The 21,403-nt window shown below is 42.3% G+C and overlaps 1 protein-coding gene across 24 annotated transcripts in view; it reads right to left on the bottom strand.

Moving 5' to 3' along the window:
* The window catches only part of NRXN3 (neurexin 3), a 991,793-nt gene that overhangs the window by 650,318 nt on the left and 320,072 nt on the right, over nt 1–21,403 (bottom strand). For all 24 annotated transcript variants that reach the window (XM_026849892.1, XM_026849889.1, XM_026849878.1 and 21 more), the window contains one exon: nt 8,448–8,651. In XM_026849892.1, coding sequence (XP_026705693.1) covers nt 8,448–8,651 — 204 coding nt within the window. The remainder of the gene's footprint in view (nt 1–8,447; nt 8,652–21,403) is intronic.

Genomic DNA, 21,403 nt, shown 5'->3' on the forward strand with positions numbered 1-21,403 from the left:
TATAAATGCCTACTTACAGCCTTGTGAACATCCATTACTGTCGTGTCTGACATAGGCAAGAACTGTCATACCACTGCTACTACGTATCTTGGGCCATGTTGACCTTCTCTCAGGAAATCAAGGCCAAGAATAATAGCACCATTCTACTGGACATGCTGACTGGACAACTGAAGCTTTGACCAACAGGGATAGTTGTATTTATTAGAGAGGTATGGCCCAGCAAGGGAGATTATACAGAATGGCAGAGAAATATAATGCAGTTTGCTGCTTAACTGGACAAATTTTATGTTTACTCAAACAGATGTAGGAAAATTATTTCAGCTGCTGAAACTAAATGTAGTTCTTGAAAAATGAAAGAGGGGAAAGAATAAGAGTCTATAAATAAAGAGCTGTAATGAGCAAGGACACACCAATCAGGAGCAGCATAGCCAGAGAGAGTCTGTTTTCAAGCAGAACTTCTCTTGAGAAAATCTGGGTTTGGTTTTGTGCGATTAGGTTTGTCATGTGTCGTCAACCGCAACAGAAAAGTGGGAGCAAACAGCCCTGGAGCAATTGGTACAATCACCATACAGTGGTGGCTATATCCCTTCTAGGAGTTAGGTAGAGTAGGGGAAACTCTGAAGTACATGCTGGCAAACTTCCCTCTGTGACCTGATGGATAGGGAGAGCAAGAGTGAGAGAGACTCCCAAGTCTCACTGCAAGCAAGTGAGATCAAGAGAACTGTTACAGCTGGAACAAGAGGGAATTTCTTATGGGCTAAACAGTAAGTGTGCTGGAAAGGGAAACATGGCTGGTCCTCAGCAACATTCAGGCTGTCACTGACTGCTCCAGGTGAAGGGATTGATGTTTCAAACTGAAAACCAGTGTAGCCCTTATCATGGCTGCTAGATTCCTATTTCAAAGGACAATGAGAGACTGGGCCACTGAAGGCATTGCTCTGACAACTACCATGGTGCTATTAGATCTCCAGACTCTTTGAGCACAAAGGCAATACTATGCAATAGGGTCCCAGGCAGAAACACCCAAGCATACTCCAGAAGAACCAGCTCCCAAACCAGACTTAGTCCAGCTGGGTCAGTGGGGATCCCACATGGCAAGTGCATCTGCCTGCACTGCTACACCAGCACCACCATAGTCTCCACACTACCTTCAAGGAACAAGCACAGGGGTTTTGTTCATTTCCTTCATTTCCAATTGTGAGCCTTGCCCAAACCAACAAAAAAAAAATAAAAATCCATCTTTAATTCATGAAGCTGTTTTCTCCCTCTTACATCGGATTTTAGAAAGGAAGAAAATACCTGTTTTCTTCTAAACTAGTACAACACTACAAATCCAAAGCAGAGGATTACTACCACTTTTCCTGGCAGTAAGGTGCAGGTTTAGTCTGGCCTTTGTGCTCAGAACAGCAGCAGCTGGGGAATTCAGGAATTTAAAAAAAAAAACTGCTTGGGATTCCCAGGGCAATAAGACTTCTGGTAATTGTCATCTGGGGCTCTCAGACCCATCTTCTACTGATGAGATTTGCTTTATTTAGGTATGGATGCATTCCTGACTCAGAAGAGGTTTTCCCTTGCATTAGGTTTTGAAGTATGCCTAGTTCAGCAACAGGATGAGCAACGTGAAGGACAGCAGTAAAGTGAAAACACAGTCTCTAACTGCATGGGGAGCAGGATGAGCTGGGAAGACCTTCTTACTTTCTTTCATTATTATTCCTAATGTAAACCAGAAGCTGCTTCCTTACTTCTGAGATGGAAGGTTTTCCAGATTACCTCACCTGAAAAATGGGCCAAAGACCCTCTCCTTGCAAAACATTAAACAGCTCCACTGCAATTAGCTAACGCTAGGGATTCATTGCTTGAATGGAGATATATTTAGTAACAGACAGAAGACTCTTAAGAATTAGGCCTGTATTTTTTACCACTTGTATCTTTGTGCCTGAAAATAGTGATATTTGATATTGCTAAGGCCCCATGCTGTTTTTTCCTTGAATCAGGAAAAAAAGTCACCTTTGCTGTGTGAGGAAAAAGTATTTGTTCATTTTGATGAGCATCCACATGTGGTTATGAAAGATCAGTTTAAGCCAAGACTAGGATAAGAAAAGTAATTGGGACCTGACTGTTTCTAAGCTCATTCTAGATTGCTCCCTATGGGGAAACCAGATGAGGTCCTGTGCACACTCTTACCCCATGTTATATAGCATGGCTCCTTGCCTGTCTTCTACCTGCACGCAGTCAGACTGCATACCCACCTGTAACTGGCAGTTGACAAATATTTTTGCATGTCTCTAACCCAAAAAAAAAAAAACAAAAACAAGGGCCTTTACATGTACTGATTATAGAAAATAAATTTATTAATGAGAAAAAGTGTGAATGGGCATAGACTTGCAGGTCTGAGTGTATGCTTTGCACAAAAGGAAATTTGGCATACAAGTTCACATACATTTAAAAAAGAAAAATAGAAAATGTGCCTGCTCAGTTTCTGTGTAGGAATGATAAAAAAACCTTCGCATTTTGGAGAGGCAAAGATGTCTGACACCCTTGAGGAGATATCTTGGGAAAAGATAGGCGAGCAGGTTGATTACACTTCCTTACAAAAGAACTGACTCAGATTAACAGCAGGCAGGAAGTATTTTTTCTATTCACCAGTGACCTGAAGATAAGCCAGGCCAGGAAGAAAAAAACCTGAAATATTCTTTAATAAAAGTCAATAATACTATAACCCTCCCACTCATCAATGGAAGGAAAAATGTGAAGATGGATCTCCCTATTGGACCAGCCATTTCTTTCCCTTTCTGCACATATTCTCAGCATCAGAAATTCCAAAGCATGTTCCAATCCATGATTTGCGTGGTTTCTCTCTCTCTCTCTCCTTCCACTCCAGATCCTTTTCTTCAGAGTCCTTCTCAACAGAAGTGAGATCTGTATCACAGTTGGACTTCTCATCTTCACACAACAAATACTCAACTACTGTGAGACGTGCTGTTAACATGCAGATTGCAGTGCCTTGGGCACCCACATGGGAAAGGTCTGAAACAGCTTCCTCACCCCTCTTTCTTAGAGAATTATTAATCGCTGCTCTTCTTTTCCCTCCCACCTGTTACAGCAACCACCCAGCCTCCCATGCCCACCCACACCTGCTGTAGGATCTATCTGTCCCCTGTTTGGTTCGGACGCTGAGTGCTGAGGAGGTGCGTGGGATATGCCAGCCCCTGCAGGCTGCTCTGTACACTCTGTTCACAGGGCTGTTTGCTGTGCGGGCCGCAGGCTTCAGGCCTTTGAAGGGTTGAATACCATCTTTTGATTTACCATGGCTGATGGGGTATGGGAAAGCTTTACAACTGAAATACACAGAAGAGTTTAAAAAAAAAAGAAAAAAAAAAAAAAACATAGGAAAGACCTTAATAACCACACAAATGATAGTAAGTAATCAAATGGAATAGATCAAAGAAGAGAAGAGACAGTTCTTAGTAACAGTATTAAATGACTTATAAGAAAAGCACAATTAAGTAACCCACCACTCAAAACAGTCTTTGTTTACACACATCTGTCATGGGTTAGACAGTTGGGGGATGCTGACATGTAGCTAGTCAGCACCAAGCATACCCAGGTCTTCAGAGGTGGTACTGATGACTGTTTCTCACTGGTAAGGGGATTTTGGCAGGATCAGATAACGCAGATTTGGTTCTCATTTGTCACATTTTGGCTATGAACAGTCTCCTTAAAGAGTTAGATGTGACTTAAAGTAAACAACTGAAAATGAATGGCTCTGGTAAGGTGATTCCTCCTCAAATTCTGTTTCTTCAGCAGTAAGGTAACTTTGCCATTTTGATAAATACTGTTTCAAGGAATATATCTAACAGCTTTATAAATCTGAAGAGAGGAGCGTTTAAGCTCAATCCAGGTTCCTAGTCTAAACTACACTTCTGTTGAGTCAGGCATAAAAGGAGAGTGTTGACAGGTTTCCACTCATGCAGCCTGTGGACACTTTAGGGGGAAGATTCAGCCTCACAAAAGTTTAGAGCTGAAAAGCTGGGAAATCTGGCATACACGTTGCTCCAGTCCCTGCAACTACACAACATGAGCCTTCAGTTAACACAGGGTTTGATTTACAGATTTTGTCCCTGTATTAAACCATCAATGACACTTCTCTTTACAAACATGTGCAGACCATATGTCAATGCTTTAGCCACATCTTTTAGAATCCAGATAGTAAGAGCTGAACAGTCCACCTCTAGGCCAGGTGATGGCATAAGAAACCCAATAATAAAAGTGACCAATGCCAATCAGGTACACAATGTTTACAAGCCCTGGGGGAAAATACTGTCTGCCAGCACGATAGAAGGAAAACTGGAAAGCAAACAGTAAGTTGTAGAAAATTGAAAGTATATTCAGGGCAAACTAAATATACCCTCCTCATATTCACATAGTGTGTAAGCCTAGACATCCCTGAACACCCAGAAGGAGCAATTTCCCCTATTCTCATTGTTTTTAAAGGAAGTTGAAGATATAACAGAATCAAACAAGTGGTACTTTTCTCAGAAGAAGTGGTGATAATTTTTTATGAAGTCTGGCAGTTTTCATGCTGTAATACTTTTCAGGTGAGAGTATCAATAGAGGAAGCACTTATGAAAATACTACCACATCCCTGGAAGGCTGTGAAGTATTCTCTCTTCAACAAGGAGAGAAACTAAGGCATACAAGGTAAAAGAACTGGCCCTAGGTTACAAGGGGGTAATGGAGGGCTAAGCAGATACTCAGCTGCCCCATCACATCCTCAACAGAAGCATGCCACTGCCTGTCTTCCAGTGATTAATTTTATTCTCTGAGAAGAAAATGGCTAGCAATAAATGCCAAGAAAGGAAACAGGGGGGGGGAAAAATCCCATTTTGTCAGACTATTGGCACCAACTGTATTAAATCATAAGAAAATGAAGACATATATATATGTACACATGCACTAGAGTTTTGTGTAAGATTCTCTTTGCACATGTAAGAACAACTCTCTTGAGTTGTTCTTCACAGAAACCCTGGAATCTATGAAATTTTCCTTCACTTAGAGTTAATATAGGCAGAGATGGCTATCATCACAGTGCTGCACAGAGTACAGTCTGTGGAATGGTTTTAGGGGAGTATTGCTACACAGCTGCTCTGTTGGACTTGCCTGGGTATTTGACAAGCTGGTTTTCGGATATAGGCCTTTGACACAGTCCCTCACAACATCCTTCTCTCTAAATCAGAGAGATACAGATTTGATGGGTGGACTGTTCAGCGGATGAGCAATTGGTTGGATGGTCACATCCAGAAGGTAGTGGTCAACAGTTCAATGTCCAGATGGATACTGGTCACAAATGCTGTTCCTTCAGGAGTCTGTACTGGGACCAGTACTGTAATATCTTTATCAATGACATAGGGGGATCAATTGCACTGTCAGAAAATTTGCAGACAACACTAAGATGAGCGGTGAGGTTTACACACCTGAGGGATGGGATGCCATTCAGAAGGACCTGGACAAGCTCAAGAAATGGGCCCATGTGAACCTTTCAACAAGTCCTGCATATGAGTCAGGGCAAACCCCGGTATCAATACAGGCTGGGGCATGAAGGGATTGAGAACAGCCCTGCAGAGAAGGACTTGCAGGTACTGGTGGATGAAAAGCTGGATGTCAGCCAACAATGTGCGCTTGCAGCCCATAAAGCCAACCATATCCTGGGCTGCATCAAAAGAAGTACGGCCAGCAGATTGAGGGAGCTGATTCTCCCCCTCTACTCTGCTTAGGTGAGACCCCACCTAGAGTACTGCGTCCAGTTCTGGGGCTCCCAACATAAGAAGGACATGGACCTGCTCGGGCAAGTCCAGTGGAGGGCCGTGAAGTTGATCAGGGGGCTGGAGCACCTTCCTTATGAGGACAGGCTGAGAGAGTTGGGGTTGTTCAGCCTGGAGAAGAGAAGGCTCCGGGGAGAGCTTATAGCGGCTGCCAGTACTTACTTCTTGTAAGAAAGATGAGGACAAGCTTTTTATCAGGGCCTGTTGCAATAGGACAAGGGGTAATGGTTTTAAACTGAAAGAGGGTAGATTCAGATTTAGATTAGATGTAAGGAAGACATTCTTCACTGTGAGGGCGGTGAGGCACTGGAACAGGTTGCCCAGAGAAGCTGTGGCTGCCCCCTCCCTGGCAGTGTTCAAGGCCAGGTTGGACGGGGCTTTGGGCACCCTGGGCTAGTGGAAGGTGTCCCTGCCCATGGCAGGGGGGTGGAACTAGATGATCTTTAAGGTCCCTTCCAACCGAAACCATTCTATGATTCTGTTATAAGGCTAGAAATTAGAGGACTAAGAGGTTGCTAACAAGTACCTTACAAGAAATGGGAAGGAAGAAAATGAAGGGATTAATTTTTTTTTTTTTTTTCCTATCTTTAGCAGCCTGCATTATCATATTATGGTACTCAGGATGCTGTGTGAACTGGGGAGAAAATTGCTTTTGAATGATATGCAGTTTGGAAAAATAGAAAAATTTCAGTGCTTTGCAGGTTTTCTGTGATCAGAAAAGGCTTACAAGACTGTATGATTCCTGTTTGTCTCTGGAGGCTGTAACATAATGTGAACCCCAACACTAAGACTGTAGCATTGCTGTAGCAGTGGATGAGATGGGTATGCTTTAGGGATCTGTAGGCTTGCATAGATATATGCCTTTTTTTTTTTTTTTTCCTTCATTTTTTTGTCTTATTCCTATCTAGGTAAACTGGAACAACTTCCTCAGAGATGTGGTAGAGAGTTTCAAGATGGATTGAACAGAGTTCTAGATAATCTCATCTACGTTGCCTTTCCAATGAAAGGTTGGACCAGATGATCTCTCAAGGTTCCCTCCAAACTGGGCTTTTCTATGATTCTATAATAATAGTACTTTACAGTCAAGCTAAGCAGAGCGCATACATATATTCCAAACAGGAACTCTATAACACTGCATTTTCTACTTTTCATTTAATTTTCTTATTAAAAACCAAGGGGTTTTATAGCCCTTTAGATGGAGACTCTGTGTTTAAGAGACATGAACATGTTCTCTTCACTTTCTTATTCCAAAAGCAGACATTAGGGTCTGACTTGCACTTTCAAAGCCAAAAAGACAGTAGAAGCAATTTTAAAATACAAGATAGTTCAGGAGACAACTGCTGGACAACATATTGCCCAGGAGAGGACAAGGATCCCTAAAATCACCACTCAAGCTTATCTGTGGTGCAGCAAGACCTTCACAAATTTACCATATCTAGCTAGATTAGGAGTTAAAAAACAAGAACCATTAATACAGGTATTGGTGTATAATGCCTTTTTTGCCCTCTACAAAGCCACTACATGGTTTGCTCCTGATACCACCACAGCAGGGCTCTGAAGATGCTAATACTGTTAGCTCAAAAAATGCAAAAGCTTGTTCCAGTGGAGCTTAGAATTTTGAAAGCTGACAAGTTTTCACAGACCATGCACACATCTTCATATAGAGTACCCTACATATTAAAAGAGGTTTAGCATTTTGGACTATCATGATAGTTCTGCCTCTTTGACTCAGAATCTCTTCTTAGTTCTATTCCTGGATTCACACGAAGCAATAATTTGCATCATTGAAAAGTGAAAGAAAGCTTCAACTCATGTATTGACATTCTTTAAAAAGGCTGTTTGTCATTCAGTACAGTATTTAAAGGCTGGCAAGAAAAGGGATTCAGGTTAATCTAATAGCACATTCACTCCCAATTTTTTTCTTAATTGTTGTCACTGTTGGACTTGTTTCTAATTGTCTTCTTTATTATTTATTGGGAAAGTGTAACTCTAAGGAGACAGAACACAAGCCTTTGGGATGGTGGTGGATGCAATTTTACTATTAATGCCTTCATTTTACTAAAGACACAATCAAAAAACCCTAGGCTTTTTTTTAGATATCAGAAGTCCTAAAGGCTGAAACATAGAGCAATTAGAAAATAGAAATAATTAGCGAATTAGTAAAATAGACCAAGTTGTATCAAACGCTGCCAAAGTCTGTAAAGGGTATGGGATTCAACAGGACTTCTGCTTGCCACCATAACCATTTTGCTTCCCTCCCATGTTTGGCTTTGACTGTTTTGAGTGATGCTGGATGAATGAGGGATGTAACTGATCAAAAGATGGACCAAGCAGCATGTCTCACACAGAGCTCACCAGTCCCAGATCAAGAAAGGAAACTTAAAAACTTAAAGACTTAAAAACCAACACTGTCCATATCGAAGAACTGACAGCAAATCTTCATGCAGCAATGCAGAAGAGGATTCCTCTCCACAAGAGAATATCATTATGACGGTTTCAGCAGTTATTTTAGAAATCAATCCAATCCAATCAAACCAACAGAAATTAAACAAAATTATTTTAAAAACCACTAATCACAAGCCCAAACTAATAGTGAAGGGGCAGTGGAATGTTTTTATACGATACCTAAATTGACCATAAGTTTGACACGGCCTCCATCCAGCTCTAGGCGCAGAGTGTCAGCTGAGTCTCGTGAGGTGGTTGCCATCAACAGCCCATAAGCGCGCTGGGACATGAAACGGAAGGACACATCTTCTGCTTCTGTATGCATGACCATTGGCATGATGATCTTCATGTACATGCTGCCATCATAGCTCAAGATAGAGGCCTCTGCAAAGAATCAATAAACAATTGCAAAAAATTTTAAAAAGTTACACCTCTGTGCTATTTTCACTCCTGAAGAACTCTGACATCTAATCATAGCACACTGTGTTTAACAGAAACCATACCACTCACCACAAAGGTATGTAACTGGGGAAAAACACAGCAACTGTTTAACTGCATCCAGAAACCCTATGCAGCAAGTATAAACAGCAAATGTAAAGATATGGTATTCACCACAAATGGAGGCAGAGGTACCCGCGGAGACAGAATCCCCAAGGACAAGTCTGTTAGCACTAGCCCTTTGATAATGAGCTGGCAAAGCCTCTTGTTTTTCACATCTTCCAGAAAATGCAATCTCCTCCATTAGTCTAGCCTTCCCTAGCACTACCTGTAATGACTGCTTTAAACAATGTCTACAACATTTCTACTAGAGAATTTAGTCTTGCCTTTGAAGGCTCAGAGTTCCGATTCCTGGTACTTTTAAGAGCTGTTGCTTATTTAGAGAGAAATTTCATTCCATTGCAAGTACTTCAAAGAAAAACAACCATATGAAGCAAGCTTTCTAACAGGTCTTTTCTACATATTTGTGCTGGTTTGTGATTTTACATTTTCCTCTCCTTACTAACAGCTAATGTTAGTAGACCTCTGCTGAAACAACCGATGGCACTGCAAATGCAAAAGAAGAAAGGAATAAATCAAACTCCATTGAAAGTTTAAGTGTCATTCAAACACAGGAAAAGTCAGGGATGGAGGCACAACAAACACCAGGAAGAAGAAAAAGAAAATCAGCATGGAAAGAAGTTATATTTTTTTGTCATTCTGAGGATGTCAAAGAAAATGGGATGTTCAGCTGAGGAATCATAGTACTTAACATTTTCTATTTGTTCAAGGTCTTTTCTGCAGAAACTGATACTCTCCTCTAAGGGGGTAGAATTAAAGTCTTGTGACAGAACTGCAGGAACCACTACAGCAATGGCAGTCATTGTTTCAGTCCAGGAATATCTTCCAAAACATTTTCATCTGCAAAATTTACAAATCTACATAAATATATTAATATATAAATCAGAGACTCCCTTCTGCCCATAGCCAACCTCTACCAAAGGCAGAACCGTAGAGGTTGCTCCACATAGGATTTCTACCACAAAACTACATATAAAAATCCCAGAGTAAAAAAAAAAAAAAAAAAAAAAAAGGCCTGTTCAGCTCCCTAGGCATGTGAATGGATTGTTCCATAAAGCACTCTTGCCAGTGCCTCATCCAGTTTAGCTACAGTTTTCTCAAATGGTTGGAAATCTCACCAGGCACCCTACACATTCCCCAGAAAGCTAACACCTCATCTAATTTAATCAACTGCAACAATACATACTTGGAACCTAGATGTTCTCTTTATGTTTAACCCCTTTGTTCCGTATTTCCCAGACAGGCCACTCAAGCTGAAAGGAGCAGAACCTCCAGAGGGAAACAGCAAGCTTGGCAGAGCCAATTCTCACATCCCCTCAATGCCTAAATGTCAGCTGCTAGAGCAGGTAGATGGATAGAAGACTGAGGAACAGCCATATACCCATGCTGGAAATGACCCATGGCTGGCTCCACAATGGCCAGTAACAGAACTGCAGTGAAAAATAAAGTTGCAAATGAAGTGATAAATAAGGATATAAGTATCAAGCTGATAAAGTGACAGAGGAGACATGTATACATTTACAAAATGTTTGGTGGGGATCACTGTGGTTGTGCTGCTGGTGCAACGACCCACCAGACTAATAGCTGGTATACAGCACCTCTCTGGTCATGGGACATACAAACCCATTAAGAAGAACACTTTTCTGGGAGCACCATTAAAATAACATGACTCTGAACAGCATCCCTATTCACCAGTTTTCTTAGCTGCACTCCCCACACACTGTCATGGTCTGTACACACAAAGCTTTCTACACGCAACACCCACTCAGCCATACGTACACCTTCTGGGTACCAGCTGTCAGTGCTGCATTGGGGACTTACAGCTCTACTTGGCCAAGAAACAGAGAAGAAAGCCCCTTTTTCAAGGTGGGGGAATGGTTTCTTTTCAGAGCAGAATTCCCTTCCTCCTCACGTCTGCACCTCTTACTTGCCACCCACAGCTGCAAGCTGGAACTAAATGTACTGTATATTATACATACACTCAAAGGCAACGCGTATGTACACACAAACCCTCCTTGCTCTTTCCTCTCTCTCTCTCTGCAGATTGTATTAGAAAATGCAGTCAAGCATGAAATGGCTCTTTTGACGCCTTCAGCTCAGATGTGCCTTGCATGAAACAGTTGCTTGCCCTAGCGCCTGAATAGCTGTGAGAAGGGGGCTGGAAGATATCAGGACTATGAGTGGGAGTAGCTGACACAAGTGCCTCAGCTCTGCTGTTTCTTTCTCCAAAGCACCATGTGTTAGGTGCTTTGGAAACACTAGTTTTTCTGCAAACACTAGAAGACAACAAACTGAAACTGTCACAGAATTATTTAGGTTGGAAAAGACCTTTAACATCAAGTCCAACCATAAACGCTGCCAAGTCCACCACTAATCCATGTTCCTAAGCATCACATCTACATGTCTTTTAAATACCTCTAGGGATGGTGACTCAACCACTTCCCTGGGCAGCCTGTTCCAATGTTCTACAACCCTTTCAGTGAAGAAATTGTTCCTAATACCCACTCTGAATCTCCCCTGGCACAACTTGAGGCCATTTCCTCTTGTCCTATCACTTCTTACTTTGGAGTCTCTTCCCTTCATAAAGAATTCATGTCCTTCCGATCTCACTGCCAAAAAATCACTGTCCTTAGACAAGAAATCCCAACCATTATTATTATACTTATGTAAAAAAGACCTGAAGAACACCCAGAATTGCTGAAGATGGCACGAAAGTCTAGACAGTGTTTCAACTGACATCCCACGGTAGCCTAAATCAGGTATTACTGTCCCTTCTCTGGCCAGTCTGCTACAAACAGGGAGCAATGAATCCTTGGAACAATCAAGATGATAAAATTAAATAGCCTGAAATAGTTGAAACAGCATCCACATAACCATAGGAAATGATGATGTTCTGTGCTTGTGTGTGCCCTATGCTGACCTGAGCCTGGCCCAGCTCAGACTGCCTATGCACTTTCACATTCTTTAAAAATAAAGAGATTTCATTCTTCATCATCTGGAGAATCTGAGAACTTTTTCAGCACATCTCCTTACAAGCAGACCATTCCCTTCAGCTATGAAAATACCCCTTTAAAGGAAGGTTTTGCCTAGTAGCTGTCATACAAATATCTCCTTGTCCTGACATTCCCCAGAACTTGAGGAAGGCATGTTACAGCTGAGCAACACATACAGCAAATCTGCTCAGGGTTGAATGTAATCTGGCAACAACTAGGTGACCTCAGCCTCCTAGGCACCAGGGCTGGCCACTTCTGCTTGAATACAGGCATCCACTCGTTTGTCCTTGGCCATCTGCAGCAATGAGTCTGTAACGCTTTTGTTCAGTACCATAAATGCAGCAGCAGTTATCAAGTTTAAAATACATGTACATTACTTCCACCCTTCTACTTTTAGGGTAGCTATTATACTTGGATGTCTCACAGAGACTTGCATAGGAGCAGTGGGTGAAACCATGTTTCAGAGACCTACAGATTTGTACAGATAAAAAGATCCAGAGTGGCATTTATTTGTGATCCCAAAGCCAGAAGCTTCATTGCCATTAGCTTGGAGATGGGAAGAGGAAGAAACCAGGTGCTGATTCAAAGCCACTCTGACAGAATGCCAGAGATCTGTGAAAATCAATATGTTATTAGGAGTGATTAGCTTCCCAGTCTTGTGCTCTGAGACCCTGCCAGCTTTAATTTTACACTTAGCATCCAAAGGAGCAATTCACTGTTGCTTCCCCACAAGGCTCTGCATAAACCTCCTGGGGAGATGGCAACAGGCACATTCTTAGAATACAGACAGAAAAATATTCAGGACTCCTTAATGCTCCTTCTCCTGCTTTCTAACCTTTACCTTGTATTAATCTCCATTCATTGCCTCTTTCCTTTCTTCTCCCTTTCAGTTTTTCTGTAGTCTCCTATTCTTCCCTGTGGTCTCTTTCCACTGCCTCCCAGACTACAATATAGCTTTCTTCCTGAAATTTCCAGAAAGATGACAGTGCAAAAAGACGGGAAAAAAAAGACCTCCCTTCATAAAAACCTTAGCTGAAGACACTGACGACAGCAGGTCAGGGCACATAATGTACTCCCCCTAGCTACATTTGCAAGAGTCAGCTATCTACACCCACTCCCACTGTGAAGAAGTTCCAGAGACAAGTATCACCAACTAGAGCGTCATGAGACACCTGGCAAGAAGCAAGTGTGGAAAACAGGTAGGCTTGTTCAAAAATATGGTGAAATACAGAGCAAACATTTCCACCTTCTCACAAAAACGCAAAACTCGACAAAATTTTCCTGTAAGCATTCTACAGCATAGGTCTTTCCTTCTCATACTCACTAGCAGACACAAGGCCACAAATAAAAACAGCCTTGATTTTCTGAAAACCAAAATTAAAAGCAAAATTAAAAACAAAAAAAAAAAAAGGAAAAAAAACCAAATCTCAAAACAACAAACAAACCCAGAACTGAAAAAAGAAAAAAAAAAAAAAAGAAAGAAAGCCTCATTTCTGTCCAAGTCATAGAATCACTGAACCAACCAGGTTGGAAAAGACCTGGAAGATCATCTAGTCCAACCATTAACCTATCACTGACAGTTCCCAACTACACCAGATCCCTCAGCGCTATGTCAACCCAACTCTTAAACACCTCCAGGGATGGGGACTCCACCACCTACCTGGGCAGCCCATTCCAATGCCCAACAACCCGTTCTGTAAAGAAATACATCCTAACATCCAGTATAAACCTTCCCTGGTGCAACTTGAGGCCATTCCCTCTTGTCATATCGCTTGTTACTTGGTTAAAGAGACTCATCCCCAGCTCTCTGCACCCTCCTTTCAGGGAGCTGTAGAGGGCGATGAGGTCTCCCCTCAGCCTCCTCTTCTCCAGACTAAACACCCCCAGTTCCCTCAGCCGCTCCCCGTACGACCTGTGCTCCAGACCCTGCACCAGCTCCGTTGCCCTTCTCTGGACACGCTCGAGTCATTCAATGTCCTTTTTGTAGTGAGGGGCCCAAAATAGAACACGGGAATCGAGGTGCAGCCTCACCAGTGCCGAGTACAGGGGTCAGATCCCTTCCCTGTCCCTGCTGGCCACGCTAGTGCTGACACAAGCCAGGATGCCATTGGCCTTCTTGGCCACCTGGGCACACTGCTGGCTCCTGTTCAGCCAGCTGTCAATCAACACCCCCAGGTCCCTCTCTGACTGGCAGCTCTCCAGCCACTCCTCCCCAAGCCTGTAGCGCTGCTGGGGGTTGTTGTGGCCCAAGGGCAGCTCCCGGCATTTGGCCTTAGTGAAACTCCTCCAGTTGGGCTCAGCCCAGGGCTCCAGCCTGTCCAGGTCTCTCTGCAGAGCTTCCCTGCCCTCGAGCAGATCAACACTCCCACCCAACTGGGTGTCATCTGCAAACTGACTGAGGGTGCACTCGATCCCCTCGTCTAGATCATCAGCAAAGATGTTAAACAGGAGTGACCCCAAAACCAAGCCCTGGGGGACACCACTCGTGACCGGCCGCCAACCAGATTTAACTCCGTTCACCACAACTCTCTGGGCCCAGCCATCCAGATAGTTTTTTTACCCAGTGAAGCGTGTGCCCATCCAAGCCACGAGCAGCCAGTTTCACCAGGAGAATGATGTGGGAAACGGTGTCAAAGGGCTTACTGAAGTCAAAGTAGACAACATCCACAGCCTTTCCCTCATCCAATAAGCAGGTCTCCCTGTCATAGAAGGAGATCAGGTTTGTCAAGCAGGACCTGCCTTTCATAAACCCATGCTGACTGGGCCTGGGCATCTGGTTGTCCCACACATGTTGTGTGATGGCACTCAGGATGAGCTGCTCCATCAGCTGCCTGGGCACTGAAGTCAAACTGACAGGCCTGTAAATTCCCGGATCATCCTTCTGACCCTTCTTATATATGGGTGTGAGTTTCAACAAAAGAAGTCAGTCAAGTAATTTGGGGAGCCCAAATGTAATCACTCAGACTGAAATTTGACTAGGATCCAGGACATAATGCTCTTTTTTGGTGCAAAAAATGTCATGGGAACTTTAAGTGCTCACAAACAGTTACAACCTTGCACACGTCATGTGGCAGGATGGGAGCCAGGAGCTGTGGGGCTCCCAAGGCCCAGCCCTCGCTGCCCAGGGCTGTCCTACACACCCAAGGAGGTGAACATGACAGGATTGCAGATGGTGGCCAGGCTCAGTCAAGAGCACAGGAAACATCATGGCGATGAGCGGGTCGGAGGTCAGGCCAGGAAATAAATCCGCAGGCCAGGCTAAGATCAGGTGCTGCGATTGCCAGGCAGGGCCATGGTGACAGGGATGGGACATGGGCCCAGCTCAGCAGGACTGTGGAGAGGTGGAGACTGGCCCTGCTGTGGCATCACTGGGGCAGGGACTGATGGCCCCAGGGGTCTAACATGGGGTTCTGGGCTGTGGGCAGGCTGGGAGAGACTGGGGGCCAGGCAGGGGCCAGGCAGGGCCTGTTGGTGCTCTAAGAGCCCTGGCAGCATGGAGCCAGCAGTACCTTGGTCTGGCACTGCTCCTTGCTGACCCAGAAGAAAAGTCCATGTTCAGTAAATGTACCTTTTGCAGCAAATCTGATTTTCCCTGGATGTCTCCCATCTAGGTGCCACTGGACCTCACCTTACTTAGCCCGCCAAATAGGAAAGAGCAGCTTTGAAGGGATGTAAATGTAATTCACTAGCACAGAGAGGGACAACAACAGAGAACACAAAACCATCTTTAAATACCCACCTAATGAGAGCTGTTACATTAAAAATAAGAATGGGTTTTATTACTGTAGCAAAATACCCTGCAAATAATATCACTAATCAGCCATTGATAGGTTTATTGTGATAGTAAGAATAAAAATATTCTGCTTTAAAGATTTCAGTCTGACAAGATGTCAATAACTTTTATCATCAGTTGTTACACATTTTAAATAGTGTTATGCACTAACAAAAGTTAAAATCCTGGACACATACAGCCACAGAAATGAAATGTAAAGAACTAGACCGGTTTTGCTGGTGCTTAATCTCCCTCACAGACAAAAGTATTTTTGCAACATCAATCCCAATTTTTCTTTGCTTCAGATTAATCTGATGCCTTCCTTCCCTACTCCCAGGGGGTATACAGATGCTTTACAAAAGGAGCTTCATGTCCTGAAGCTCAACATGCCACTACCCCAGCTCCCTCACTCTGTTCTAGACTAAGTAAACCCCTTTCATTCAACTTCTCCTACCTTTTATTTTCTAAAATTCGTCTCTTCTGCTTCTCACCTCTGGCTTCTCTCTGATTTGTATACTTTATTAAATTCAAATGCTCAAATTTGAATAGTGCATGTCAGTTAAGACTTAAACGGGCATTAAATGTAGAATAATTACATAAGACACCCTTATCAGCACAATGTGTACAAAACATTTCCAAATGAGCAGCAAACAAGAGAGATAATGGAGCTAGCTTCAAGACATTCACCACATTTTCAGGGATGCAGGAATACTGGTGGAGCAGTAATAATAATTGCCACTTATAAGGCTGCTGCTATAGACAAAAATTGCTAGCAGATGTTTACATAGGGCAGATAACATCCAGATGAATAGTTTTCAAATGCATTTTTTCAAAACCTTGCAACTTTTATTTCATCACATTATTTGAAACATTTCATTACTTTAAATATGTATTAAAGTCTGAAAATAGACCAGAAATGCAGGTTGGTTCATACAAAATAAAAAATTCCTGAAGAACACCTGAAGTGCAAACCACATCTATTTATTTATCTAGAAAGCCAGAACAGAATAAATACCCTAATTCACCATTTCCCTTTCCATACTGCTGTCTCTTCCTTGTTCTAGTATCTTATATATTTCCTATCCCTTTGTGGGTTTTCCAAACACAAGTAGAAACATCAAATTACTGCACAAAAAATTATTGCCTAAGTATCCACAAAATGGAAGACATGCAAAAATCTAGACAAAGAAGGCAAACTGAAGAGCCCCAAGACACAGACATAGAAGTGCAGGGTTCAGTGCAAGTGCTAGAATGTCCTTTCTCAGACAAAAAAAAAAAAAAGCGCAAAACAACCTAGCTTGATTCATAAAGTTTAAAGATTGAAATTACTTTGGTTATGAAGGGAATCATATATAATACAAACCCCTGTAAACTCATCCTGAGAATTTTCAGTTCCAAGCGGTCTCCAAGGAACTAGTTAAAACTGTGAAGCTTCCACCATTTGTAAGGGAAAATTGCATCAGATTTTTGACTGTCTACAACAAAAGCTTTAGTGGAGACTTTCTAAATTTTAAACTGATCAAGAGAAGGCATATTAGGATCCAGGATCCCAAATCTCCCTCCATAATAAACCTCACAAGTCTTTGCACTCTGAATTCTAGCTTTGTTTAACTTCTGTAATGAACCAACTCCCCAGGTCCTAAGGCTAACCTGCCGCTACCCTATGAAGAAATATGTACCAGTTTCCATCAGGACTTGGTATGTCCTTCCCCTCTTCCTGTTGCCAACACGCACAAAAGAGGATAAGTTAATTAAGGGGTGTTAACAGGTGGGGACTTAAAGAAAAAAAAGCCTTTAATACACAATGAAAGGTAAATATTATCTAATAAACTTTGCATCTCCTTTCTTCAGTCTGTAATCGTAAAGAACTTGGCTAGGGAGGAGCTGTAAGAGCACAGAGTAGCACAGTGGAAATATTTGCAGACAGAGGAAACTGTAGCTTGTAAATGTTACTGCTAGGCCTGGGAGGTGATGAGCAAGGCTATATTGCCATACAGAAGCTTGGCAGAGACACAGGGGAGCCAAGAAGCAGCACATGGGCTCTTCAAACTTACTCCAAATGTCACTCTAACATTTACAGAGCTGTGTACAGCTATTTGGAAAGAAATCTCTGGCAAGAAGGCTAAAGGTAGAAGAATTGCTCCTCAAAGCCAAGGAGTGTAATGGGGAAGCATGGAGAAACCTGCTACTAAAATGATAGTCTGAGAGCTTGCATTACATGGGTGATACAGTTTGAAACGTGATGTGTCTTCTGTTTAGTTCAAACATCTCTGAGTCCTCTTCATGGCGCTGTCAAACTGCATGAAGCATCTGATCACTGTCTTCTTAAGTAATGTTCACCAAGAAAGGGGGATTACCATGAAGACTACTCTCAGAGTTGTACAGTGAAAAAAAAGAGGCAACAGACACAATTTGCAGCAAGGGGAATTCTAGAAAATTGTAAGGGAAAAATTACATGATGAGGGTAGCCACACACTGCAACAGAAAGTCTGTAGAAACTGCACCCCTAGAAATTTTCAAAACTGGATAATGCCTTTAACAACCAATTCTGCTCTTGAAGTTGGTCCCACTTGGAGCGGGCAGTCGAGACAGAGACTTCTAGAGATTCCTTTCCTTTCAACCATGATTATTCTATGAAAAGTGCCAGATGCACTAATTTCACTGGATATTGCACCATTTCACAGACATCACCTTACACCTGCAAGTTGCTACTGATCTGAGATGGGAAAGACTTTGTTCTGTGAGTTATCACATTAACAGGAATGCTGCTTACAGCATGTTGTCAAGACTGAAGAAATAAAACATTCAAAAGTTCGCACTCCTACAGGCACTATATGTCCTTGGGCAAATTCTTTACTTCTCCTGAATCATCTCAGAACAATTACCATTAGGAACCAAACATATGACTCCACTGAAAACATGCAACTATTGTGCTTTCGGTCCTTTTCTCCCACAAGCCAAGACGCTCACACTGTCAACCTCTCCCAGTGGCTGCTGACTCAGGTGAAAACTGAAAGGCTTCTGAGGGTGGCTCTCAGCAGTAAAATTTGCATTACTTCCCCAAATATCCAGGAGATGAGGGCTCTGCTCTGAAATCCACAGATGTGGGAAAGTGACTAAAGAGACAGCTATCACCAGCCTACTATCTTTGAAAAACAACGCGATAATGTGAACTACATTCATAACCTTGTGTAAAAGCACAAGCACCCTTCCTCAGTTCTGTTTTTTGAATACTGGAAAGAAAAACAGTAACTCATCTTGCCTCTGGTTGTTGGTTTAAGGAAGGTTCACAACATGGACTAGACAACCCTCAATTTCCTTTTCTTCCTTTTTCTCATCTGACAGTCCCAAAACCCTGAACTTTGTAAAGTCCTGGAAGAGGTGCTTTAATAGGACAGGGAGCAGAGGGAAAACATGGGTCTACAAATAGTAGGGTAAACTTGTCCACAAAAATCACAAGTACACTTAAGAAAGGAACAATTTTTCAACCTAGGAAATCTCTGATTTAGGAGGGGCCAGAAGTGAGAGACTGCCACACTGAAAAGGCAGAACTGCCGGGTAACTATTTGTAACTAACATAAGGCAAGCAGCTTCATGGAAATGGGAATATCACAAAACTCACAAAGGCTGGCAAGTAGATCATCTTTGGGGGAAGCCTGATACAAAGGAGCAGATAGCAATTAGGAGGGTAGCAACAGAGTACATTATGTGGAAAGAATACAGGATAACATGTAATTTGGAGTTTCAGACTGCAAATTCTAAACTTAAAATATAAGATAAACTAAGCTGAGTTTTTAATACTAGGACCTGGGGGAAGGTCCTTCAGAGCCTTTTCTTCTCCTATTGCAGAGCTGCTGCTTTCCCTAAAAACATTTGCAAAAACCATTCATGCCAGGGTTGTGCCCGCATGAGAGCAATGCTCAGTGAAGTACAGACAGTGCTGAAATGGTAACACTGATTTCCAGGCATCCCACAGGTTCTGTCCACTCCTAATGAAGTCATCAGCAGAGATGCAACAGCCAGGGCTGATCACGCAGCTAATTGCAACCACTGTCCAATTATTGCAGCCATGATAAAGAGGTAAACAGAAGCAGAAACTAGTAGCTGGCATGGGATGACAGCTGATACTGCCAAGATCATGAAGGCTGAAGCAAGAAATATAATACATGGTCAAGCCTGTAAATTTCAGTAGCAGATAAAAAAAAAAAAAAATTAAGGCCTACTTTCAAGTAATAGGCACTGCCTTTTGAAAACCTGATGGTCCTGCAGACCAAATTCCACTGTATAACTCTGGTACCTGTAAAGAAATGTGTTTATAAAAAAAAGAAACTCAGATTAAAAAGAAATGAAAAAATAATTGACACAGGCATGTATGGTGCTTTGGTACTAATGATTACTCAGAAATTCCTTGTTTAGACAATTAAAGGAATGTCCATGACCTGTCCCTCTCTGACTCCAAACATGATCAGAGTGCAATTTCTCTCTTACAAAATCAGTACCTCTTGCTAAGGACAGAGTTAGCAATTCATAGTCCAAAACACTGATTATAATTATGCAAAATCATACCATTATTAAACTCCTATAAGCCTATTTTGAATGTTTAAGGCTGTGGTGCAGGATCTTCTTAGTGCATAGATTAGCAGTCAATGGATGGGTTTACATACAACAGCAGCCAGCCCAAACCCTCCACCCAAAACTTTCATATTCATGGAGAAGAGAGTTCCATTAATCGTTTTGTTCTTCTCTGAGCTCCAAGAGCCTCCAATCATCTTGATGAGAATTGTAAAAGATAATAAATTCCACTTCTTGTGAGAGCTGTGAAGGTTTAGTCAGCGTTGACAAATTCTTTGAGATCCTCCAGTCGAAAGCACTGCAGATGTATAAATTATGACAACATTTGTGACCCTAAAACTTTCACATCCACCACTGTGCTGCCCATTTTATTCACTTTGAAGTTCAGGGCAGCAGTCAGAATACAATGAAGAGTGTCATTACTCCAAAAGCACCAGCCTGATGCCACAGTTAAGTAAAGCTGAATCTTCTTCAGCTGCTTCTGTCCGTTGATTTACTGAGACAGTTCCTGAGGCCTGATTCAAAACAAGACCAAATATTGAAATCATCAGGTATATTCAACTGAAAACGTCATTTCTGTGCTGAAGATTTTCAAATCACCTATGACTTTTGCTGAAATGCTTGGATCGCTCCTGCTCCTAACTGAAATTGGAAAGCAGTCACGCTGTTACCCCATAACAAGACATTTACATCCACTTACAGATAAGATGTGAGAATGTATCCGTGTCCTGTATTGTTCTCTTTATACTAGACATAATGGAAAATGCCAAGTTAATAGAGTTTTGATTGTGAATAACCTGCAATTTATCCTGTCTAAAACACTACTGTCCACTGTAATAAAGTCCAGAGGGGCATTTATTCTCCAGATTTCTAGCAGCAAACCAGATGTGATGTATTTTGTTACAATAATTCTGATCCATTACATCGAATTATGCCAGATTAAGTGCAGCCCATCAGAGAAAAGGGTTTCCTCAGGCCTGTAAATTGACTCAAACATAAAATTCAGCATCTGCGTATCAGTGACTGTATCTCCTGCATGACATCACTTTCCACACGACTCCTTCACTAGATGCTAGGCAGCCTACCTACAGAATTAACTGCCTGGGAAGGAACTTTGCAATGAGTAGGCAGGTAATAAAAAGCTGCATTTAACCATGGTGTTCTCTAAGTTCCTGAACAACCTCTTTACATGTTAAACTTGAAAGTCATGCAGACTAATAGCAAGAAAGAATTGATTCCCC

This window comes from Athene cunicularia (assembly GCF_003259725.1).
Source record: "Athene cunicularia isolate RWA chromosome 5 unlocalized genomic scaffold, athCun1 chr5_part1, whole genome shotgun sequence".
In the NCBI taxonomy this organism is placed as follows: domain Eukaryota; kingdom Metazoa; phylum Chordata; class Aves; order Strigiformes; family Strigidae; genus Athene; species Athene cunicularia.